The sequence below is a fragment of the Fulvia fulva genome, chromosome 9 (genome assembly GCF_020509005.1).
Source record: "Fulvia fulva chromosome 9, complete sequence".
NCBI classification, from domain to species: domain Eukaryota; kingdom Fungi; phylum Ascomycota; class Dothideomycetes; order Mycosphaerellales; family Mycosphaerellaceae; genus Fulvia; species Fulvia fulva.
In genome coordinates, this window is record NC_063020.1 from 93469 (window position 1) to 117661 (window position 24193).

Sequence of the window (24193 nt, forward strand, 5' to 3'; positions counted from 1 at the left end):
GGTAACATTCGTGGTGTTGAGTCGCGCTTGCCGGTACAGTAGATCCCACCCCTCTCTACCTAACAATGCTTGAAAACACGATTACTACGCGTACTTTATAGCATAGCTGCGTTGTTTGGGACATAGTCACGTGCTAGCGACGACAAGGTCGTGTCTACGCCTTTTGTAGCATCTTACTCGTTAGTACGAACAGTACTATATGCCTTCGTCCTTAGGAAAGAGTAGAACTATATAGCCCTAAAGATACGACGTAGGATGTTGTTCTTAGGTAAAGTCCAGTCTCGGAGGGTGGGCACGTCTACGTGGCAAGCACAGTATGCATACACGGCATAGTTCCGATCCCCGCGACTTTGTCGCTGAGTGGTCCTAGTTCGGAGATCGCTCCGCAGTATTTTGAAGCTCTTTGAGAACTTTAGCCGCCGACGGGTAATCATCATTCGTAGTGTAGCCGTCCTCTGATAACACGCCGCGGACATTATGCCAAAAACGCTGGCTATCGTCGAAGTTTTCTGCCTCGTCCTGGTGCTGTTGCATTTCGCTTGCGGAAAATTCGTAAGGACAATTTCCGTCGAGGCCAAAATGTGACCATTCTCTGCCTGGATTTAGCATATACGGCTGACATGTTGTAGTAGATGTCACATACTGTTGAACACGTAATAGGGTCTCGTTGAAGGGGTAAAGAGCGTTGTCCCAGGTTGCATTAGCGAATGCTTCCAACTGCTTCAGTGTCTGACTATGCGCTGTTCGCATCATTTCGATCAAAGGTGGGTTGATGCTTGCTGTCTCGGTCTCGTACGCAGTGATCAAGATGGACTGCGACATCCGATATCTAAGTTTCTCTTTGTCGGCCTCGTGGAGACTTTTGAAGTTTTCGGGCAGTTTCATCATTATGTCGACGTAGTCCAGTATAGGTGATGGATTGATTCCAATAAAAGGTGGGGTAATCCACGCCCCCTGCCAGTCAATGATGGCGGTGATGTTGGCTTCTTCGTCGACATATATGTTGCCAGCATGAGAGTCAGGGTGCCAAAATCGCGGCCTTGTCAAGTCTTCGTCTCGAGGAACAATGTCTGTGATGACGGCCTTGAATTTGTTGAGCGAAGCGATATGAGCATCGGCAGAATCCTGTAGAGGACCTGCGTGCTGCCATGGTTGACGCGACTGTGGATGACGGTGGGCAGACTTGCTCAGCCATTCTATTTCCCTATCAGCAATAGATTGGAGATAGTCCGTCGACGACGTCCCTGCTATGAATTAGCAATGTGTGAGTTTGACGCAGCTGTCAAGTACCCACACGGCCCTTGGTGGCCCATTGAGGCTCGTTCATCCTGCCAAAATTCTCTTCTCGTAATTGGTCCGATGCTAAAGCGGTGAGCGCTATCGACGTTCCTGTCAACCATGATAGGTTTGCACCCAGGGACACCAGTGTCGCCAAAGTACAGCGACCCAATCCTGCGTACGCTTAAATAGGCCCATTAGGAGATGTTGATGACGATACTCACATGTCAAAAGGCCTGCTCATCATCTGTGCTTCGACATCAACAATCCCCCGAATGACTTGAACTTTTTGCCTAATTGGGAGGCCATGCCAAACAGAGCTTAATTAAGCGTAGCGATCGAGCGCTAGCCACACCGGAGTACGAGCTTGCGAGTACGTAGGTGAGGCGTCAGCGAGGGAGTGAAGCTCTATACCAGCCCTCAACTAGCCTTGGCGCCCGCTCTAATTGGTCAACTTTTAAATTTTAGGGTCACGTGACCTACCGCACTGTGCCTGTTGGCGAACTCGCAAACATATACTCGTCGCTAACGCCTATGTCGTCGTATAATAAGCACTGTACGTCGGGTAGCGGTAGCGTGGATCGCACGCTACTTTGTAGTCTAGAAGGGTTGGTAGAGAGCTCCACTCCGCTACGCTTACCTTTGGAGGTTCACAACCGCCAACAGCACATTTTGCCACAGGGCAGCCACGAACATTCTGAACACCATCATAAGCGCCTAGCATCAAGACTTCACGTCCTTCGAGCCAAAATAGAGATAGTAGTGGCCGCGATTCGACGCGCCGCTCTCGCTGCCATGCATGACCGATCCTGGCGCTTTTTGAAACATAATCGACAATGTCTTGAAGTAACGTAAAGCTGCCTCTACGCCAATGCACGACGCGATCTCACAGACGGTCAAATACCTCCAAATCAATCTTGAAGAAGTTCCTTGAGAGACTGCCGTTCTCAAAAGTCATTTAGCAGACGACGGGCACTCCCTAGGGGCAGCGACTATGGCCATCACAGACATCAAGAAATGACATGATGAATAACTTTCGCGCGGATAAAGGGGCCACTCTGCCTGATGGTCGACAGGAAATCATCATCCAGGCGAGCAAAAATGCGGAAAATAGGGGCGTACGTGAAAGCGCCCAGAAAGACAGTCATCGTATCGTGGCCAAAGTGGTTGTCGACCCTGGGCAGGCCCCAGATAGCGATAAGTTGATTGACAATGCACTTCAATCATTCGACGACAACAATTGACGAGACCTGGTACCGCAATTGGCATGCTTTACTTAGCCTGAATTGCCTCTAGGGTGATATGCGTATCATTGCTCAAGACATCGTGCTGTTCCCACCTATCAAAACGTAAGCCATCGCCGTACCTGATTTTATACTGACACCGAAGATGCCAAGGAGACAGTACGAGAGATCCTCCCCTCGTGTTGTGTCCCTGCCTACGATCGACTTCAAACTCTTGTTACTGTTCAAGTCTTTGCCCTCCCCGGAATCTCACAGGATTGCCTTCGGAATCTTTGTAATCGTGGCAACGAGCGATGGGCCTGTATGCCTTATCATAAGTAGCGTACTATAGTAAAGCTAAAGACTACTATAGGCAAACAGACTAAATAGTAGACGTACACTAGATAGGTTACGTCTTAAAAGTAAGTATAGGCGGCCTATAGAGACGTACCTAGAATATAGGAGGATTTAACTCCGCCCTACTAAAGGATTAAGTAATAGGGAATGGCAGGACCCCGCGTAACTACTTTATAGTACTTACGTCTCCTCTATGTCGTACAGTGGCTTCATGCCTGCTTGCACCCACCTGATCAATCCCCCGTCTTTCGTCAAATGCAGCGCTTTCCCTCTTTCATCCAACGACATGGAGCACACAGCTTTATGCACCGGCCAGTCTTGCTTCTGACACTTATCGGAGCAGTACGCAGCAGTACCACACCTCCTGCAGCGACTCAGCGCCTCGCTTTCACCCGCTTGAGCATCGCAAGTAGTACATCGATTCAAGTCCAGTGCTTTGTACAGCCAGTGAGGGCTCATGGCGATTCCATCATCCCAGATGCTGTCTTCCATGGGTGCGAACTCGATGAAGAATTCATGCTTCATCTTCTTGCCCGTGAGCCATCGCTTTTCTCGGACAAGATCTGATGCGAATTGTTGTGCCAACCTGTTGATCTGATCAGGAGTCGTTACGTCTGCATCATCCAGCATAGTCTCCTTTAAATTGGGATGCCAGATACCATTCTCATCCAGATCGTACGCGATCATGAGCTTCCAATGACCCTCGTTATCAAGTTTGCCGAAAGTGATCTGATTTCTGATCCGGCCGATCTCGAGCTTTGACTCGCTTGGTTCTCCCAGATCCGGTGTCAGCGTCCAGGTGAAGCTGAACCACGACTCGAGATCGAGAAAAGCGTAGAGAGCATCGGGACACCAATTGTAGAGGACTGTGGCGAGTCCGATCGCTGGAGAGAGATCCTCGGTGTTGTCGGCTGTGTTGTCGATGATTTGGAGTGGTTGACCATTCAGGTGTGGAACTTTGTCTGGCTGACTTGGGATTCTGCAGTGGTCTAGGGATATTGTGGGTTTTGCCATTCCTGCGAGATCTTCTAGCGCCTTTTCTCTCTCGAGCTGCAGGTCCTGTTCGTGGGTATACCAGCAGCATGCAAGTATTCATGTACGACACAGACTCAAAGCTGTGCAGAAGTCGGCGACTTTTGTCTCCTGATACCAGACCCTATCGCTAGTCTAGCTATTCTGGTCATTAATGAAGCATGGCCTGACCGATGGACTGATGTTGGCTCAACCTCGGTCTCCATCAATTGGCATCGTCTATCTGCAGATACGTACTTCACTCCACGGTTTATGTGCATCGCTCTGCTGTTTGCATGTAGTCACGAACGCTACGGCTCCTGTCCAAGATGGTCCCGGTCCAGAGCGCGCCAAGGCATTGCAAATTCTGGACGGTCGACCTCCAGCCGACCCATTCGGACCACTGTGAAGCCTCCACGGCGAGCGGTGCTACTGATAAGATGATGTGGACTCTTCCTGGTGGCTAGCACCGCATCCAAAATGGCCATATTGGAACTCCACGTCGTCTTATTCGGGCAACATCAGGGACCACAATTCGAAGCGGGGAAGGCAACAATAAACGAGGTACAGCCGAAGCCTCGCGAGATTGAGCATTCGGGTTCGTAAATTGCTTGCTCACCTCCAACATCTACCACTCCAAGGCTTTTCAACACCACTTCACCATGACCGACACCAGACTCGCAGGCCGCATCGCCATCATCACCGGCGGTTCATCCGGTCTAGGAAAAGCAACAGCACTCCGCTTCGCCCGCTCCGGCGCACGAGTCGTAGTCGCAGATCTGTCCTCCTCCGGCGTCGAAGCAGAAATAACATCCCAACACGGCAAGGACAGCGCAACATTTGTCAAAGTAGACGTAACGCAAGAATCCCAAATCCAAAACTTGGTCCAAGAAGCCGTCAAATTTGGCGGTCGCGTTGACATTCTGCTCAACTATGCTGGAGTCGGGATCGAAACTAAATATGAGATGGGCCCTCAATTGCACGACACGCCGGTGGAGGAGTTTGACAAGACGTGGGCGATTAATGTGAGGGGCGGGTGGCTGTGTAATAAGTATGTTGTTCAGCAGATGCTGAAGCAGGAGCCTCAGCCGCCGAATGCCAGAGGGGAGAGGATCAAAGGCTGGATTGTCAATGTTTCGTCGGTATATGGCCTTGTGGGTGGGCATGCGTTGCCAATGTACGTGCCTTCGAAGCATGCTGTGGTGGGGATGACCAAGGTGAGAATAGTAAAGAAGTTCATCAATGCTGCCCTGCTGACTTGGAGTTAGCAAATGGCCGCTGGCTATGCGGCGGAGCGGATACATGTGAACTGTCTCTGTCCAGGCTTCACGAAGACGCCGCTGATACAGAACATAACTGGAGACGATGAGAAGAACGACGCTATTGTCGGTATGCATCCGTGGGGATCTTTAGGAGAGGCTTCGGATATTGCCGATGCTGCGTTGTTCCTTTGCAGTGACGAAGCGTGAGTGAAGTGCCACCTTTGGCCCGAAAATGATATGCTGACTCTCTTTCCCAGGGCATGGATAACAGGACATTGTCTGACTGTTGATGGCGGCTTCACCATCGTGTAAGCGTTCTGGGAGAAGACTGCGAGGCCGTGAAGCGTTAAGTCAAGTCTACAAAATCTGTTAGCCGCCCTGGCATCAAGCCGAACTCCTCGACACAGTTGCCTGCTCGTCGCGCCTTAGCGCGCAGCCATTCTAACATCAGGACTTGTTCTGATCTTCCCGCGATCTCCATTTCTCAGTGATTGATAACCTCATATGGAGGCGCTAGATCCTATCTCCGGTTTCCGCCGACGTCGCTGACTATCAGGGTCGGTGCTCGCCTTGTTCACCCGACAATCTGGCTCATCGCCTTCGTCGTCCGAAGAAGTGTCGTCAAAGGTAAGTTCGAGCGGCTCTGTCGAGTTCCTACTCCCAAGTAGTGACACGCCATCCCGGAAGAACCTCTGAAAGAGAGCTTCGAACATCTGATTCCGAGCCTGTAGTTGCTTGCAGCGATCTTGGAGTCTTTCAATCTTATCATGCAGTCCGCTCACACGCACTCGTTGTCTTTCGCGGTGAGCACGCTGACTGTATCATATTAGTCCAACGACTACATGAGAGTATGGCAAGAAATACTCACGCTGCACGATTCTGTGCCTTCCTCTTCAGCACCCGGCCATCAGGTGCCGACTCGCCAGGACTCTTGCCATTCATGGAGAATGTGGGTGAAGGCGATGCTGTCGCCACCTCAACTGGACTGCGGCTGGCACTTGGCGGATTGCTTTGTGTAGGCCATTGCGATTGTGGTTCCGGTTGCCGCTCGTTTGTCGCACACATCATACTGGATGCTGTCTGTGCATCCAGACCCTCGTCATAATAGCACTGCCATTCTGGCCAGTAAACCTCAGCATCTGTCGTGAAGCATGCTGTCTCGGGTTGTACAGTTCTTGGCGGACTTGCGTTGTCATTCATGTTTGCAGGTGATGTTGTCCACTGCGAGGTATTCATCTGCCGAGCTTTGCTTACACATGGTGGCTAGACGGTCATATATGTAATGTGCGCCAGCCTGTCGCGATGCGATGCCCTGTCCATTCGCTTCGAAGACAGTCTTCGTGGTGATTGTAATGCGTTGCCAAGCATTGCAAATGCAGTTCGAACCCTGGTAAGCAGGAAGCTCCCTTTGAGCTCGATGCTCAAGCCAGCGGTCTTGTCCACTTAGACACGAGTAGCACGCTTGTACGTACCCCACATCCCCTCTCTGCTCGCCAGAAGCAGGAATTTCCAGATTGAGAATGGAGGTAGTCGCTAAATTTGGTATACTCGCTCTGCTGGCCGATACCGCTAGGCTACAAACGTGTCTCGCGAAATGCAAGTATGTGATGTTGCAGACGAGCGAAGGAAATGACAAGCTCACCTCGCGCATGCAGGGTTAGGTGATGCACTGCGGAAGCAACCGACTAACTTCCGCACGTGGGATGGTCGCTGTATCGCAGAGTCGTGACGAGGACGTCGTGGTGTGTGTAGCAATGCTGCGTCAGCCGGACACAGTACACCTCACCAGGTTCGATCTGTTAAGGCTATCGCGATGTCCTGGACGTGTTGCGATGGTCGGAACTTTTTCGTGGTGCCGTCCTTCATTGACATGCACTATCTCATGGCCTCAAAATGTGCCAAGTTCCAAAGAAAGGTGGTCAAGCGTTCTCCATCATGACGGATCCTGCCCTTGACTGATTAACGTGTTTAGCATTGATTTCTGTCCGCCATGCTGTATAGAACGCTCAGGATGCCAACCCGGGTCCTCGGGAAACCTGCAGAACACAGGCTGCACTTCTGCCGCCGGGTCAATGTCATGCGAACAACTGTGTGCATGAAACAAGTTTGAGCTGTCGAATATAGTACGACAGAACCAAGCGGTGAACAGCGATATCTTTGGAACATCCTGCTTGTGAAGAAAGATGGCTTGCAGCTCACCCATGTGCAGGATTTCATACGAATCATGGCTCCTTGCCGTGTTTATACACGGCCGGCCGGCGAGGATGCAGCGCAGAGCCGAAAACCGTTGCCGAAGTCTCGGGATTGTCTTGCTTCCGAGATTGATATCTTTATGCTTCGCCTTGCTTCATGTAAGTGTATTCCGGCGATGAACAATGTCCATCATGCGGCCACAAGTCGGAATTCAAGCAGCAAGATCACATGTGATGGATATATTGCAGCCCCTTGATGTTGACACCATCTCTGTCGTGCCCGGGATGGAATTTTACACAAGATCGCAAGGTCGAGGCCCACGGCAGGAGACTATAGACTGGCCAATCTGTCAAGAGCACCATTATCCACGGCGTTGGGCGACATTAGGTGAATGGCATGGCCGTATTTGAGTGCTGCATGATGTTATTGTTGTTGAGGTGAGGTGAGGTTGATGAACGCGAGAAGAGAGTTTTGTTGATCGCCTCGCGAAAATGGCACGCTCCGAGGAAGCCACGTGCAGCGGAATCCGTCCGTCTGGCAGTCACAACCTCACCTCAGACTCTCTCCTTCAGTTTCAACACATCGTTTGCGCTCGAGCAGCAACATTCACGACCATCGCTATGCCGAGACATGTGATGCCGCTTCCGACCGAACATCTATCTCGCACGAAACCGCACATGTGCCATGCTCCATGAAGTCGGACTTCACGCTCGATCGAGGGAAGAATTGTCTTATAACAAGACCTGCCATTCGTCCAGCAGAGTTTGACTACACCATCTCCGAAGCTTCCTTGAAGATCCTTGAGACACAGTTTACGCTAACCTGGACTCTTGCGACATCATCGTGTCACGGTAAACGGAGATGGACCCAGCAGAGTCTGTTCAGCACAAGTACGACGAACAGCGGGTAACGACACAGCTCGCGCAATGCTCCATCGATGTCCCTGCGGATAACATGGGACTTACTATTTGGCATCATGCTAGCACCGAACACCGCGGCAAGGATTCTCTCAGCTTGGAACGATACTGTGCACCATCTGACCGATATCTCCCCAGGGCCTGAACCCTTCGTGCTACTCGGGTGACATTGGTATCAGAGCCACAATTTTGGCACTTCGTCTAATCGTTCGGGGTTGCAAAAGGTGGCAAGCGACCCATTGATAGCCCCACTTTTGTAGAAAATATCATATACAACGAGTCGGCATTCATTATCTGAACCGAAACCACGCAACCCAAGCTCATCATGCGGCTGTATTCCTCACTACTGCTTCTCCCAGCTCTTTCTGCACCATATACGCAGTATGCTCAATACTCCCGAGACTACGATGGCATGTTTCGCCAGCACTCAGCTCGAGGCACACCGGCAGAAGGCAAGGAAAACGTGTTGCTGATGAACAGAATTGGACCTTCGGCTTCGACACTCTATATTGCCAATGCTGATGGCAGCAATGCAACAAGCCTACTGGGCAATGAAAGTCGCTACGAGTATCATGGTTCCTGGACGCCAGATAGCCAGTCGATCATCTTCACAAGCGAGCGTAACGGAGATGGACAGTCGGACCTTTACCGAATCAACGTCGACGGCACTGGTTTAGAGGAGCTAGCCGCAACACCTTCGATCGAAAATGCTGGAGTGCTGTCTCCAGATGGTAAAACTTTGGCATATGTATCGACGGCGAACGGGTACAAGACGAACATCTGGCTGAAAGACCTGGAGACAGGCATCGAGAGGAACTTGCCCAACACTGATGCCGTAAAAGGCGTGAGCTGGAGCCCAATCGGATACTTCTCACCATCTTGGTCGCCTGATGGGCAGTGGCTCGCATTCTCCTCCGATCGCAACACTGGCTGGTATGGTCATGGCAACGGAAGTGGTTGGGAGCATACACAATCTTTGTCAATCTACGCGATGCGGCCAAATGGCTCAGACTTTCATCAGGTCGTGACCAAAGGTAGCGACTACACTCTTGGCTCACCAAAGTGGTCACCCGATGGCAAGCGCATTGTCTTCTACGAGATGCTACGTGAGTACACCTGGAATGCTCACCGCCCGGAAGATCTCAACATCACCGTCAACCAGATTGCTTCTGTTGACTTTGCCACTGGTCTCCACTATCGGGTCGAAACTAACACCTCGACTCTCAAAATTGGTCCATCATATACAGCTAATGGTTCGATCGGCTATCTGGTCAAAGGTCTTACCGACCAGATAGGTCTTCACTACACAGCCGGCAACTCATCCTCCTATATCAACAGCAATTTGCGCTTTCCATCATGGAGTCCGGACTGCAGCAAGGTCGTCTATGAGATCTCATCGTGGTCACCCGTTCGACCAATTGAAAAGCCACTCTACAGCCGGGACGAAGACTGGGCTACCGCTTCGCAGACGTCTTCTCAGTGCTGTCCAGTCAAGGCGAACTAGCCATGACCCAGAAGCAACTCGGAAACTCATCGATCGTGAAGATGCACCCAGATGGGCAGGACCTGCAGACAGTCTTCGATGTATACAAGACAGACCAAGTGGAAGCCTCACTCTCGTCAAGCAAGGTCTTTCCGGTGCCTTCCAACCAGACTGGAGTCCTGACGGTACGGAGATCGCTTTCGGGCTCGGCGCCTGGTTCCAAGAGCGAGCAGAGTACTCCGCCTGGATCTACCGTGCTTCAGCCAACGGCAGCGAGATCTACCCCTCTTCCAACGGCACCAAACATCCCTTTGAACAGCTGACGTTCGGCTCGCTGAACGCTGGCTTCCCCAGCTACTCCTAAGACGGCAACGCCCTCGTCTACCGCGTCTGGGGCTCCGAATAGGGCCTCCGCATCATGAACCTCACCGACCGCAGCATTCGCGTCCTCACAAACGGCACTGGGGTCCTCAACTCCACGGGTAACATCTACGATAACCTCCCCCATTACAATTCCCCAGGAACTCTAAACGGCACAGAACGAATCCTCCTCACCCGCAGAATGAACTACACCGACTTCGACATATGTACCATAAACCCCGACGGCTCAGACTTGCAAGTCCTGACAAGTAGTGGTGCGAACGATGCGCATGCCGCGTGGACAGCCGATGGTAGGATAATGTAGAGCACGGGAATGCATGGCTTTCAAATGGAGTGCGCGGCATATGAGCAGACGTTTCAGCTGTATGGGATGATCTATATCATGGATGCAGATGGTGAGAACAAGAGAGCTTTGACGGATAGTCTCTGGGAGGATTCGATGCCGTTGTTTGTGCCGAATGAGTTCTTGGAGTGAAAGTCATGTTTATTAAGCAGCATGTCAATCACCCCAATTTGATCATGGAAAGACAAAGTCCGCCCCCGCCAATACCACAGACTTCTTCCACGCCTCCAGAACTGGCAGAATCTGATTAAATTGCAAATTCTTCTTCAACCCATGCACAATCTCAAACGCCTGGGCCAGAATTTCCGCTTCATTCGAAGGCTGTCCACTAGCGAGGCCCGGTACCTCTCCCGTCGAATACCTCCTGCAACGCCATCAGTACCCCAGCCCTCACCATCACCGACTCACCTTTTCAACTCACCTCAACCACCCCCAAAAATTCTCCCAATCCGGCGCACCCCGCATCGTAATCCAAAAATGGCAATGCTCCAGCGAACTCATCCAATGCTCCGCATAATTCTCCGGGATAGAAAGTTTCATATTCCACGCATCGACCTGGAAGTTATTCTCCGTTTGGTAAATGTCAGTGGCTTCGTCTGCGATTTGTCGGCATGTGCGAAGTAGGCCGGGGAGTTGGTGGTCCTGGGGGTTTAGTTTTATGAGTTGGTCTTCGAGGAGAGCGTAGCGGTAGATTTGGTTCCGTAGCTCACCGGGGATGCCGAGGAGTGAGGCTTTGGGGTAGGACGTTGATGTCGAGGACACCTGGGAGGATTGGGAAGATTCAGAGGGTGTGGTGAGGGTGTTGGATCCGATGTCTTGGCTATTGCGAGGTGTGCGTTGGCCTGAGCTGGAGCTGGAGCTGGAGCTGGAGCTGTCGATGGAAGTGCAGCTGGCATAACGCTTGATCATGCCTTCACTTCTTTTCCGAGTTATCACTTTGCTGAAGCGATCGCGCAATCTTCTCCTCTCCTTGGCGTGATTGACATCCATAATGGCAAGAGGTAATGGATGTTGCCTCGACTGTACAGTGCGCACGCAATAAATCTCAGATACGATGCTTGCTGGAGCTCAAAGCCGCATTATGCGCCATGACGGTGAGAAAGAAAGGTCGTCAATATTGACCGGTGTCCAGCCTCACTGCTTGACCCAAGCAAACGGTCAACCCCTCTCAGTCACGTGGCGACGCCACTTGCGCCACCATTCACCTCAGGCATCATCCCTGATTTTCACTTGAGGTCGAGCGATGACCTTGAGGTCCCGAGTGGACAAATATGATCAAGGAACACGCTCAAAACGTGCATGTGCCGGGCTTGAGTCGATGAGGCAAAGTCTTCGACGACGGCGAATCGTGATGCTGATCATCGACCTGTCCCCTACCAGTAGTGCATGCCGCCGACTTCCTATGCCAGGTGTGGAAGGGAACTAGAATTACGTGCGCACTGTGTTCCACCGAGGTGACACTGAGCGTCGAGGACGACCTGCTGGATTTGATGCCGTCTCGAAAAGCGCACTTTGAAGCTGTCTCGGTCGCGCATCACTGAGCATGGCCAGAACGATTTGTCTGGAGACCATCCAGCCTATAAGTCTCTTCGAACGTGCTTGCCGAGCAATTTCGACCTTTCGGCAACAGCTGCATATGTCCTCCCTAAGATCTCAGAGATGACCCTGAGGGTTGTCCCCGAAGCTTTCAACTGCAGAAGCATATTCTTTTCGTCTGTCGTCCATGGCTTGAAGACTTTCTCGGTGCTTGACCGACAAGCTGTCGATATTTATCCTTCAGCGAAAATTCTGACCGATTGGGGAAATGCGGGAGAACGGAGTTCCAAGATAGCTCTTGGTCTCTTCTCAGATGCAACAACTTTTCAAGCTCCTTCTTCGAGTAACTGACTGCAATGCCTGTGAAGTTGGGCTTCTTGAACCTCTTCAAATGACGATCACGATCCCTTACAGCACTGAGCGATCGTCCGGGAAAGTGTGCGACGGTGTCTCGCCACGGTTTGTCTTCACGCCTCAGTCTGAGCAACTTTTCGTCTTCTTCCGGCGTCCACAATTGCAGCTTCCGAACCGGACGCCTTTCTTCTCCCACTTTTCGGAGTCTCAAGGAGCGCGATCTGACGGATTGCAGCGAGCGCTGCAACTTTTGCGCAATGTCGCTGTACGACAAACCTTGCTTCCGACATTGCATTAACGCAGCTACGTCTTCTGGATGCCACGACCTTCTTTGATGCCGTGTAGGCCCTTGTCGCAGGCGGCTTTGGACACTGCTCACAGATCTGTTCAACAGTGGACTAATTTCGACGGCAGTCCGGCCGCTGTGGCGAAGCTGGAAAAGTCGCTGCATCTCATCTGCGCTCCAAGACAGCCACTGTCGTCCGACTGGAGCCTCGACGGGTGGATTTGGAGCAGAAGCTTCAACGGAACTTCGGAAGGGCCTGGTAAAGTGTCGCAGTGGCGACCGGCGATGCTACTCTGATGCTGCAGCACCGCGGGGTCCATAGTCGGACAGGAAGAGCAGCCCACATCGCCAGCCAACGGCATATCTCGGATGCTTGGAGTGGCGTGCGACTACAAGTGGTCGTATGATGAGATGTTCAGTGATCGAAGGAGAGGAATGTCGGGATACGCGCCACAGCGTGGCCCCAAGCTTCGCCGCACCCCAGCAATCGCCGCACCCCAGTGACTTTTTATCATCAACACCACCAATATTGCTCATATCAACTTGATTCTTTTCCCAATGTGTTCGTAGCTATCTGTTTCCGTGTTCTGCATAATCATATCGCGTAAAAACACGTTGTGTTGCCGAGAGGTTGGTGTTGACGCTTCGGCATGGGATTTTGGTGAGAGCCCCACCAAAGCTTCATGCGCCCGTGTCGAGATTCACGCGTTTCTTGCTTTCTCACCACCTCGCCACATACAACAACACACCATGCAGCCCACTATAGTGCCCACAGGCTCTCAAATTCTGTATTCGCGATGCTATTCTGAGCAATTTGAGCTACATACCGTGTATTTCGAGCGTGTGTGGCAATTGATACAAGCCAGCAACACCATGTGTCGGAACGCGAGAATCCGAGCTGGGGTGCGGCGAAGCTTGTGGCCACAGCGTGAAACATGCAGGGATGTGCGAGAGCAGGAGTTCTCGGCAAAGCTTGTTTTTATCAAAGTTACAGGAATGCCACTTCTTCAACTTCCTTCTCTTCTTCTCTTTCATCAACGACACGATGGTGCATGATGTCAACCTATACTCAAGGAAGCAGCATAGTGTTGTCGGTCCTCACTCGGTCGACTTCGCGGTGCATTCCTGCCCTCGACCTGCTTTCCGGGACCACATCGGCCGACCACAGAAGACCGAACAACATACGCAAGCTAAACGCGTCGCGACCGCAAAGTGGTTTGGGGCAGAGACACGTAAGCATGCTCCGTCGATGTAGCAGGACCGGCAGAATGGCGACTTGAAACAGCATAATTCTACTGCACGACGCGAATGTTTCCTACTCGCAGTGCTTAGTAAGTCATCTCTCAACCGGTTGCACTATTGCTCTTATGATTACCTTCTCCTTGCCTACGATACCCATCCTTTGAGCGTTTAGCTATCGTCATGACTTCCTAGCGCATTTTTCTCTTCGTTGCAACTACTGCAATCGTCTCTTTGATTTTTCTTGTCACTCCTCTCCAGACAGAACAGATGCTATGGAGAAGATTAATCATAAACAACCCACATATCAACTCCTGGCTACTAGCATCTAATCACAATGGTACTACCTTAGATCCTCGAAAGATCTCAACGCCCTTCAAAGGACCTCCTCTCCAACCTGATGGCAGTCCACCAGCCAGCAAACACCCCAAGACAACCTTGGTCCTGGCCACACTTGCATCAACCGATAACTCCTGGGTCGAAGAGGAGCTCGGCGATCTTCTAGGTGCATACACGAATCTCTACACTGCAATATATGTCGTAGACGATGAGAACGCTCCCTTACACACGCCAGCCAACAATGGCCATGAAGCAATGGCCTACTTAACATACCTAATCGAATTTTACGACAATCTCCCGGAAATTAGTATCTTTATGCATGGCCATCGAGAAGCTTGGCATAACAACTTCCTCCTCGAGATGTCTTCGTCAGAGACGATCCGCCACTTCCATAGGGACAAGGTGATGAGATATGGCTACTTCAACCTTAGATGCCATTGGGCGCCTGGTTGTCAGCCTGGTTTCAATCCTGCTGCGACTCAGTATGACAATGACAAGCCGGAGGAAATGGTCATCGCCGAGGCGTGGCAGACCCTCTTTCCTTCCGATGAAGTACCGGAGACATTGGCACAGCCTTGCTGTAGTCAATTTGCTGTCACCCGGGAGGCGGTCCATGCACCCTTGAAACAGCGGTACGTTGACTTCCGAGACTGGCTGCTGGAAAGTCAATTGACAGACTACCTAACAGGACGAGTGTTTGAATACTTTTGGCATTGGGTCTTCAAGCACGTCATGACATTCTGCCCAGATGCAAGAATTTGTTATTGTGAGAGTTATGGCATATGCTTCGAAGATCCGAGTGACCACAAAAGATTCCTTGATTTGGTTGCGGAGCTAGCTGTGTATAGGAAGGAATTGATGAGCTAGGGAAAGTGGGCGGATGAGAAGACTGTGACGAGGCGGGACGGAGAGAAGGATGATCACGAAGCTTTTGAGCCAGACGAGAATTGGGTCCACGATGAAGTCCTCGCACTTTCTGGCGACATATGGAAGCCTCGAAGAAAAGGTATGGCTAACGTCGCGGCCTCCATCGAAGCTGGGCATCCATCGAGATACGGCACCGCAATACCATAGACTGTGGCAAGACCCTAGGGCAAAAACAAAAGCACACACTATCGACGAAGGAGCATCAATCACGCTAGGTCAGTACACAAGCAAAGCGTGACAGTAGAGGAAGGCCCAGACCCAGCAGAAGTCGGCCAAGCCGGCCGAGAAGAATGGCTAGAGACCAAAATCGACGAAATCATTGCCCAGCTCGACAAGGTGAAAGCAACGGCATTCGAAGCTGGTCAAGATCCGGCGAGAAAACAGGTAGCGCTAGAAGCAACGAGGAACATGAAGATGGATTGGGACGCTATGCTTCCATCGTAAGTGTTGTCATCTTGCCAGCTACATTATTCATCATCATGGACTTCAATCGTATACACGATTTGGTCACCCCGGTTGGCTCGACCTCCGATTCTCCAACCCTCCGATGCCCTCACTCCTCATCTTCATCGGCCTTCGCCGCGTCCTTCTTCTTGTAAGGGTCGGTGAACTTGACCGGGGTGCATCCACCTAGCCAATGGTCCAGGGCAGCTATGGCTCTGTTGTCAACGACAGCCGCGACGGGTATGGCTTTACCTGGCGATGCAGTCAGCTTGCGCAACTTGCGTCGAGGAATCACAACGGCAGTGGAAGGGGGCGAGTAATATTTACCGTCTTCAATTGGAGCTGCCAGTGCTCCAGTAGAGAGCAGAGTCATGGCTCCGAGCAGGAGGGTGAAGGTAGCTTGCATGTTTGGAACTTTGGTTGCGAGAAGTCTGGAGATTCCCATAGAATGGATGGGGCACAGCTACTTATCTTGTACAAAGGTGGAGGGAGGGCATGTGCCAACTGCCGCCAAGAACAATGTGAGCTACCCATATCGCCAGTATGGCTAGTTCCAATGCTGATCGATCTACTGCTCCCATGCTGTGCCCACTATCCGACCGAAGTATCGATGAGGCTGCATCCTTATCTACCAGCATGGCCAGCAACGAGAATGAGCTATGCGTCGCATTCGAGAGTGTTGAGTGCAGGGCAAGAAGCCTTCCGTGCTCTTCACGGACAGAGTTCAACGGATGTGACTCCCTCGCAAGGCCTATGACATGCTATAGTTCAGGCGCTTGCCGACATACCTCGACATGGAGCCGGTGTTGCATCGTAGTAGCTCGACAGCGCCTTGATCACCAAGTCAAGGCCGCCGCGCCGCCATTCGATGGTCGAGCCTATCGATCACCGACGACACAACGACGGCCAACACCCGAGTACTCTTGATGCGAACTTCCAGCCATGCACAACAGTCTAGGGTGAAAAGGAATTGCGGAACTGCGCCCAGCTCCTGAGCGTCGCAGGGTCTCGTGCAGTCTTTTCCCCGTGCAGATTCTGATCAGGCCAAAGACTGGTCGACAGGCTTCAATCAACGCTCGAGCGGATACCACCGCCATGGCCATTGCTGTGAGCCTCGACCTGTATGAAATTGTCTACCATGCGGAGAAAGTCAACGACAGGTGCATCGTTCTTTTCCAGAGCTTCTGCCACACTTACGGCCTTTGCATGTCTCCACCAGCTCGTGGAACGTGCTACATGTTGGACGACAATGCAATGACTTCGTGGTATTGGCTGTTTTGATAGTGCTTGGGGTTATCATACTTTCCACTCCGCAGTTTGGGATCACACGATGTTGTAGTACGTAGTGAAGTCCGAACGGGCCATCGCACTATCAGCATAGTTCTACAAGCCATGCCAACAGCACATGGGTACCTTGACTTATCTGATCATCCATGACTGTGCATTGTCCTGAACGAGGAATAGCAAGTTAGCATGCTCCCAAACAGGCTGTCGATCGACGTGTATTCTCGAGCTTGGTTGAATGGAGCTGTCACCTGCACGGCCATACTGATTCTGAGTTGCGGTGGCCTTCGACTCTCTTGCGATGGTGCTAGGTACATATCGATTCTCCTCGCTAGTTGCGTTTTTACGGACGACAGCTCCAACAAGTGTCCTACGTGCGAGTGTGTCGACCGAATTGCAAAGCTCCTCAGCACGAAGATCATTCTCAACCCGTTTGTCGCCTCGACTCCCTATGGCATGGCTTTCTTTCCTATCGAACAAGTCGACGGAATCTCAAAAAGACAGAGAGTTGCTCCTAGGTGGATCAACAACATAGAGCCGATCGTCCCAATGGCCTGTCGTGATAGCCATTCTCGGAACAGCCACAATCATGTTGGCTGCCATGACTTTTCAGCAGCATCGCATTGGAAGAGAAGACTGCTCTGCTGGTCATCAATATGCTCATGGTCTGTCCTGCTCCCTTCGTCGCGATTTGGACTAATCAACAGCACAGTGCCCTGAATGTCGTCCATCGACCGCAGTCTGCATCGTCATAAGTTCCCACGCTTCCAATGGAACTTCACCTCATACTCGACACCTGCTCACGGTCCTGACGCCGCGGTCAGTGGTGCGGCTTGGGAAGCGCTTAGGGTTGACTGTGAGCATGTTAGCGGAATAATATGATGAATTGTGGCTCATGGATCACCAGACGAAGGCGTCATAGTCCCAGATCGCTATGCCGCCGACTTCGATATCGTTCCCGGGTTTCACCTCCGCGTCACGCCCGATGGCACAGTCGACGGCCCTCCCTTGAGCGGTTATCCATCCATGCCACTCGCGCTACACCAGTACGCACACATCCTGCCTTTCCTTACGTATCTTACTCATCAATCGCAGCCTCCACTGTCTGAACCTCCTCCGCCAAGGGCTCTCCTTCAACGTCGACTACTACCGTCAGACCAAACATCCATCTTGGACCGAAGACCAAACCGACGAACATATCGAGATCCACGTAGCACACTGTCTCGACTTCCCGCGAGAGCTATACATGTGCCACGCCGACTCATAGCTGATGTTCTTCCTAATTGAGCATGAGATTGGTGGGGAGCAGAACGTAGGAGATCTTGCGGTCACGAAGCAATGCGGCAATTTTGACTCGTTACACGAATGGGCCGATATGCATAGATGGAAGTCACCACCGGATGGAGGGACGTAGAGTTCGTGTTGTCTGTCCGTACTAGAGCACTCCTGTCGAAGATCACGAGATGGAGTTGATGGTCAAGTTGTCTACTGCAACATTGGGCCACGTACGATCTTCTCCATGACTGTTCCTTCTGCTGCCGGGTCGACATGCTCAAGCTTAGGCTTGGATTCGGAGTCCAAATGTTCAGTCGTTTCGATTGGTACCAGTTTGCGGACCCTGGGCGACGAGCTGTAGTGTACAAGGGAGCAGTAGTATCTCCGTGCCTGACGACTGGCAGTCAAGCTGCGCACTGAAAGATTGAGGCAAGCTTCGACCTGGTGTTCCTGGCTTTCGTGCGGTGTCAGCTCACTGAATTGGAGGATGCCAAGCCAGATGCGGCCGCGCAGCAATGCCAGCAAGCTCGTTTGGTTGGATGCCAAGCGCATTTTCTCCCGCGGCCGGCAAGGATGTATCCGCTGACAGGAAGGCATACATTTCGACACAATCCGGGATAGTGAAGATCCGAGACGACCTTTGCAGATGTTAGGAAGATTTCCAACTACCGCAGACATGTCGTCGGCATTGCCGCGGAAGTCGTGGCAGTTTCCGTAGCATGGCGCAAAACTGATGTTGAGATACTGAAGTAGGAACAGTGTCGAAGAAGGTGTAGCTGGGATGTGTGTGCCTGAGGCACCTAGGCATGGACACGCGACCACCCGGGCTTCAAATCCGAAACATCGACTTCGACAGGACAATTGGGTGCGAGGTACGGACGAGCGACACGATTCTCCCTAAGATATGAGTGACGAGCGTCTTCTATATATTCTCGATGCATGGCAATTCAGCAGCATGTCATAAGAGTAAAGGAGCAGAACTGATCGTAATCTCAGTGAGAAGCAGACATTCTACCAGCAACGTACTCATCGAACGAGGCTGAAGTCGAGGACAACTCCATCTCGGGATGGACTCAAGCCTTCCACAGTAAGGGGTAAGTGGGGATATCTGGGTGAGTATACATTCTATCGACTCGATGTCAGCAGCAGCATCGCGACCGTGGCAGTCTCAAGAGCAATGACCCCCAGCCCTTGCCTCAATCTTTAGTCTGACGGGCCATAGCATGAGAAACGATAGGGTCCTTCGAGGCGACACGAAACCATGGAGCCTGGAGATAATGCCTCCACTTTATAATGTCTCTGCCTATGGTCGTCGAGGCAACAAGCTTCGCCGCTTGGCAGCGGATCGATATCCTGCTGCCTTGTCACGATCAACATTCCCCCAAGTATGGTTGCGTTGCACAATGCATCATACTGTCTCGAACGTCGCCTCATGACAGATACGCTTGAAGCCACGCGTCATACGGACCAAAGCGCCCACCTCCACCAAAAAACAACACCACATCTTCAATCGTGTTTTCTTTATCCAATATCAGGCCCATTGCAACCAGCAAATTTATATACGTATCTGGATACATCACTGAACAAATTGTCGTGCTTGGATTGGCTATATGTGGTGTTGTTGTCGCATGGTACCGTCGCAAACTTTTCACCTGTTTCTTGGATTGGAGAAGCTACTGCAAGATGACCAAACACCTTTCAACACCTCAAAAGAATCAGATAGTAGGAGCCTATCACTACTGCAGACTTAAGGGCATCAAGTGCTCGCAAAGAGACCTTGTTAAGACCTTCAAACCGCTCTTCGCACCCACAAGGCATCAGGTGCGCAATGCTCTGGACACTGCAGGCTCAAGACAGCCATATCACCCGAGAGATTGGAGAATATCATATTCAGCAGGGGTCAGAAGAATGCAGTAGATACACATTGTGACTATCGACGCAGCAGAACGAAGAACAAGGTGGTGTGGATGTGAATAGAGAGATAGAACAACACCTTCAGAAATGAACATAATCGCACCAGTTGTTTTGGGCGGTTTGGTCAGTGTGGAGCGTGGAAGCCTAGACGACGATATGGCTTCCACGTTCTTGTCACTACCTTACGAGCTTCGAAAGTGCATTCTCCAACACGCTCTCCAAGAGAGAGGTAATCTAGAGCTTCAGACGCCATTAGGGACCAGTACTCAGGTATTCCAGCAACCACTGTTCTGCGTATGCCGGCAGCTCCGAGACGAGGCGTTAGAAGCATTCTACGAAACCAACGATTTCCTTTGGATGATCAATCCTGAATACAAATCGAGGTCGGACCCAGCAGCCTATCGCTCTTCAGCTTCCATAGACACGCAGACCACTACGGAAACGGCAGAGAATCCACTGACGCCAATCCTACCATGGGAGTATCCAGGGCTCTTTCGAGATCTGAGACACTTGCATGTGAACATCCAGGTTCCCGAAGAAGAAGAAACCTCACCAGCTCTGAAGAGACAACTATCTAGTATGGTCGAAGCACTCGATCGTGGGCGATGCCTAACTGGCCTGCATGTCCTCATCAACATCAAAAGAAAGATGTCGACGGATCTGTTCACAGCCAACCACCGACTAGCGTTGGAAGTGGTGGCGGCCATGGAGGTAAGAGGATATACTAAAGTGAGAAGCAGACTCTGGAATGGCGCCGTTGCTTCTGGTGGACGCAGGTGAGGGCCTGGATCCATTGGCAATCCGTCATAGTGGTTGGACTAGTGGCGAGGAATGCTTCTTCCAAATCGTCGGATTTGGGATCAGCTGGTGTATTGGCTCCACCACATCGCAAGCCACAAATCGCCCTTGCATGGCAAGCTTGATATAAAGCTTGGTCCATTCGTTGTTAATGCCGTCGACAGCATTTGCTGCAACCTAACGCCAGGATGTTGACTCCCTCCTACACTATCACGCTCCTCAGCGTTCTACAATCCGCACATGCCTTCACTCCGTCCCTCGGCTGTGGAATAGCACTAAGGCCGACCATCAAGAAAGGCGGTACCGGCCAGAGCAACACTGTCTCCATCACATCAAGCGGCATCGCACGGCCCTTCTTGCTACACATACCCACAGCCTACAGCACAACCGCCGCACAAGGTATCATCTTCTCCTTCTCCGGCCGAGGCAAGACTGCATCCCAGCAAGAGCAGCTGAGCGAGTTTTCACAGCCATGGTTGAATCCAGACATGTTGGCAGTGTATCCTAGCGGTATCGGCAACCAATGGCAGGGTGATCCGGAGGCGACGACGAACGATGTTCAATTCACCCTCGACATGATCACGTATGTCTCGAACAACTACTGCATCGACTCCGATGCCATCTACATGACCGAAAAGAGCAACGGCGGCGGCTTCTCCGCCAATATTGCAGCCTGTGATCCAGTACTGAGCACGAAGATTGCTGCTTTTGCTAGTGCAAGTGGTGCATATTGTAAGTCAACAATGCAGTGGCATCAGATGGGGTATAATACTGACACCATGACCTAAGACCAAGCCGCCAACCCGGATGGCTCCTGTCCTCCAGCCGACACAATCCCGATCCCCTGCAACCCTGGTAAGTCCCTCCCCATACCTCGCTCAGCAACCATCCCTCTACTCATCACCACCAGGCCGCACCCCCACCCCCCTCCTCGAAACCCACGGCTCCGCCGACTCCACAATCCCCTACAACGGCGGTCCCCGCCGCACCGAATGCCTCCCACCATCCCACGCTTCATCCAAAACTGGGCCTCCGTCGACGGCTACAACCTCTCTGCAAACGTAACCTCCGCCTTGATCTACAACGGTGCCACAATCTCCCTCAACAATGTCAAGAAGTACACCTGGGGCGACGGACTCTTGACGCATTACTGGGTTCGAAATCTAGGTCATTCTTGGCCGAGTACGGTCTCCAACCTCGATTCGTGAACGGGGATGTATTTCAACGCTACGCCGGTCATGATGGAGTTCTTTAGGAAGTATACGCTCAGCGATGCGGTGCGGGTCCGGGGTGAGGGGGTTAGTTCTGAGTGATGCCCATTTAGTGGGCTTGGCTGAGGGTGTGTAGTCGGAGCAAGGCATCGGCGAAGCCCGGTCTTCATCAGCTATCAAACAGGACTTTGCAACGACAATGCAGGACATGCTTGCTCATACAGAATACATGAAGAGATGTGTTAGCCTGCTATAGGACGATCTGCACTCCTTTTGAGAGATGTACCTCTTAGCCGGCCAAGCGTTGCCCTTAGGGATCTTTCGAAAGTGCCGAAGGTCGATATTCGAAGAACGAATCTCATGTGTACATGCCTTAAGAAGAGTGGGTGTTGGCTAAGGTTGGTAGGAGACGCTAGAACACACTGCGAGGAACGGGCTTGTTTTGTCATTCACGCAAGCACGTGACTGCGCAGCAGTAATCCGGTGTCTCATCCACTTCATTTGCAACACTCCAAGCCCAGCTTCTGGCGGCTATCAAAGGCGTGTCGTGGCAGCCAGGCGGTCGCATGCAGGGGGTTCGGTAACTTTCTTGATTGGGGAATGTAGCAGCCGCTTGTATCTTATGCGTCATCGGTGGAATAGAGTGCTTGAGTCCTATTCGGTTGCAGCCGCATTGAAATAGCGATACAGGTACATGTATCTTCGAGGGGATCGCGCGCGGGAGTCTGCCAAGCACTTAAAGCGGGGGTCTGAGTTTAGCATGGGTCTCGATGCAGGATCGGGCCAGGCCGTATATATACACCGTCAAACGTGGAAGCATGATTTCTCTTTCAATTTACCACTTGCCTACTACACACAAATTGGCCAGACTTACCACTCCCAATCTCATCCTACACATGGCCACGGACACGGACGCGAGCTCGCGGGGCTGGACTAACCACGTCTCGGTCTGGAAACCCGATGGCGTACGGGAGTACCTTGCAACTTCGGGACATTTCTTTGTCGGAATACTTGAAGACGGTCGCACTGTGCTAAAATACCCGCACCGTAAGACACCGGAGACTCTGTCCTGTCTACGCGAGGAGGCCGATCGATATGCTCGTCTCGGTCCCCACGAGAATCTAGTGATATACAAAGGATTTAATAAAGACGGGTTGCTCCTCGAGTATTGCGAACGGGGAGCCTTGAGCGATCTGATTGAAGGGCCTTTTGTCTTAACCGATCCCTACAAGTTACTTATCGAAAATCAGGTCGTCCGTTGCCTGGCTTTTTTCCACCAACGGAATTATATTCATTGCGATATGCACGTTCGCAACATCTTCCTAACCTCCGAATTTATTGCAAAGGTCGGTGATCTTCAAGGGCAGTTATACCGAGATGATGGAAGCATCGAAATTGAGACTATGTCTCAGGAAGATGCGAAATCGCGGCATCCAGATGCGGGCGAAGACGAATTTACTCCAAGAACGGATATCTTTGCTCTCGGGACATTACTATACCAGCTTTGGCATGGGCATCCCCCTTTCCCAGAGTTAGACATATATGCACACTACGACTTGATCGAAGCAAGATTTCGCAAAAGACAGTACCCGGTCGATCTAAGTCGGGAATCGGGCATCGACATCATTATCGGCAAGTGCTGGGAATCGGAGTACGAACGAGCGGAAGAGATTCTCAACGACATGTACAAATTGGGTTCAAAGGAGGTGCCATGAACGCTGGTCCTCTGATCGACTACTCTGTCCAAGCTCTATAAAGGAAAATTATGACCCTCGTTGGGATGCAGGAGATCCACGGAAGTTGCGAATGCATCTCCATCTTGAAAACGAGGAGTTCGTAAACAAGTTGGCGCGTGAAGGTCATACCCTTGCGTTTAAGCATGTGGACGACTCTACCGATAAAGAGTACGACCGGTATGCTAGGAAGAACGAGGACATCTATGCATGGATTCGGCAGCACTATCGGGAGTCCGAAGGAGCAGATCATCGAGAGCTTATTTCGGCATCAAGCAGTCCCTTGGCGACAGTTTTCAGCCGATCCTCTGGATACCATTAACTCAATTTCACGGAATACAATGCTCGTTCGTGGCTACTCGCTGACGAGACTGTCCGACAAAGGCTTGAGGACCACAAAATTGG

The 24193-nt window shown here is 51.6% G+C and overlaps 11 protein-coding genes across 11 annotated transcripts; 6 read left to right on the top strand and 5 right to left on the bottom strand.

Annotated features, from left to right (window-relative positions):
• Nucleotides 1–366: 366 nt before the first annotated feature.
• Nucleotides 367–1525, bottom strand: CLAFUR5_08815 (uncharacterized protein; the record flags this gene model as incomplete). The annotated part of the gene is made up of 4 exons (XM_047907963.1): nucleotides 367–592; nucleotides 644–1244; nucleotides 1295–1452; nucleotides 1503–1525. 4 exons carry the CDS (start codon nucleotides 1523–1525, stop codon nucleotides 367–369), a joined length of 1008 nt encoding a protein of 335 aa, XP_047766665.1.
• A 1513-nt stretch (nucleotides 1526–3038) lies between these two features.
• CLAFUR5_08816 (uncharacterized protein) lies at nucleotides 3039–3872 on the bottom strand (the record flags this gene model as incomplete). Its single annotated transcript, XM_047907964.1, has 1 exon — nucleotides 3039–3872. The coding sequence occupies one exon, from the start codon at nucleotides 3870–3872 to the stop codon at nucleotides 3039–3041; it is 834 nt and encodes a 277-aa protein (XP_047766668.1).
• A 659-nt stretch (nucleotides 3873–4531) lies between these two features.
• On the top strand, nucleotides 4532–5443 carry CLAFUR5_08817 (2,5-dichloro-2,5-cyclohexadiene-1,4-diol dehydrogenase; the record flags this gene model as incomplete). The annotated part of the gene is made up of 3 exons (XM_047907965.1): nucleotides 4532–5086; nucleotides 5138–5334; nucleotides 5389–5443. The coding sequence occupies 3 exons, from the start codon at nucleotides 4532–4534 to the stop codon at nucleotides 5441–5443; spliced, it is 807 nt and encodes a 268-aa protein (XP_047766667.1).
• Nucleotides 5444–5631: 188 nt separating this feature from the next.
• On the bottom strand, nucleotides 5632–6367 carry CLAFUR5_08818 (uncharacterized protein; the record flags this gene model as incomplete). Its single annotated transcript, XM_047907966.1, has 2 exons — nucleotides 5632–5947; nucleotides 6000–6367. 2 exons carry the CDS (start codon nucleotides 6365–6367, stop codon nucleotides 5632–5634), a joined length of 684 nt encoding a protein of 227 aa, XP_047766660.1.
• A 2199-nt stretch (nucleotides 6368–8566) lies between these two features.
• Nucleotides 8567–10580, top strand: CLAFUR5_08819 (Tol-Pal system protein TolB; the record flags this gene model as incomplete). Its single annotated transcript, XM_047907967.1, has 5 exons — nucleotides 8567–9705; nucleotides 9737–10064; nucleotides 10131–10206; nucleotides 10246–10381; nucleotides 10412–10580. 5 exons carry the CDS (start codon nucleotides 8567–8569, stop codon nucleotides 10578–10580), a joined length of 1848 nt encoding a protein of 615 aa, XP_047766659.1.
• Nucleotides 10581–10622: 42 nt separating this feature from the next.
• On the bottom strand, nucleotides 10623–11438 carry CLAFUR5_08820 (uncharacterized protein; the record flags this gene model as incomplete). The annotated part of the gene is made up of 2 exons (XM_047907968.1): nucleotides 10623–10812; nucleotides 10870–11438. The coding sequence occupies 2 exons, from the start codon at nucleotides 11436–11438 to the stop codon at nucleotides 10623–10625; spliced, it is 759 nt and encodes a 252-aa protein (XP_047766406.1).
• A 2695-nt stretch (nucleotides 11439–14133) lies between these two features.
• CLAFUR5_08821 (uncharacterized protein) lies at nucleotides 14134–14903 on the top strand (the record flags this gene model as incomplete). The annotated part of the gene is made up of 2 exons (XM_047907969.1): nucleotides 14134–14834; nucleotides 14891–14903. 2 exons carry the CDS (start codon nucleotides 14134–14136, stop codon nucleotides 14901–14903), a joined length of 714 nt encoding a protein of 237 aa, XP_047766407.1.
• Nucleotides 14904–15682: 779 nt separating this feature from the next.
• CLAFUR5_08822 (uncharacterized protein) lies at nucleotides 15683–16018 on the bottom strand (the record flags this gene model as incomplete). Its single annotated transcript, XM_047907970.1, has 2 exons — nucleotides 15683–15825; nucleotides 15901–16018. The coding sequence occupies 2 exons, from the start codon at nucleotides 16016–16018 to the stop codon at nucleotides 15683–15685; spliced, it is 261 nt and encodes an 86-aa protein (XP_047766076.1).
• Nucleotides 16019–17577: 1559 nt separating this feature from the next.
• Nucleotides 17578–18124, top strand: CLAFUR5_20269 (uncharacterized protein; the record flags this gene model as incomplete). The annotated part of the gene is made up of 3 exons (XM_059463105.1): nucleotides 17578–17713; nucleotides 17765–17903; nucleotides 17953–18124. 3 exons carry the CDS (start codon nucleotides 17578–17580, stop codon nucleotides 18122–18124), a joined length of 447 nt encoding a protein of 148 aa, XP_059319098.1.
• A 2908-nt stretch (nucleotides 18125–21032) lies between these two features.
• On the top strand, nucleotides 21033–21909 carry CLAFUR5_08823 (uncharacterized protein; the record flags this gene model as incomplete). Its single annotated transcript, XM_047907971.1, has 3 exons — nucleotides 21033–21576; nucleotides 21634–21699; nucleotides 21755–21909. The coding sequence occupies 3 exons, from the start codon at nucleotides 21033–21035 to the stop codon at nucleotides 21907–21909; spliced, it is 765 nt and encodes a 254-aa protein (XP_047766078.1).
• A 1042-nt stretch (nucleotides 21910–22951) lies between these two features.
• Nucleotides 22952–23770, top strand: CLAFUR5_08824 (uncharacterized protein; the record flags this gene model as incomplete). Its single annotated transcript, XM_047907972.1, has 1 exon — nucleotides 22952–23770. The coding sequence occupies one exon, from the start codon at nucleotides 22952–22954 to the stop codon at nucleotides 23768–23770; it is 819 nt and encodes a 272-aa protein (XP_047766408.1).
• Nucleotides 23771–24193: the final 423 nt, after the last annotated feature.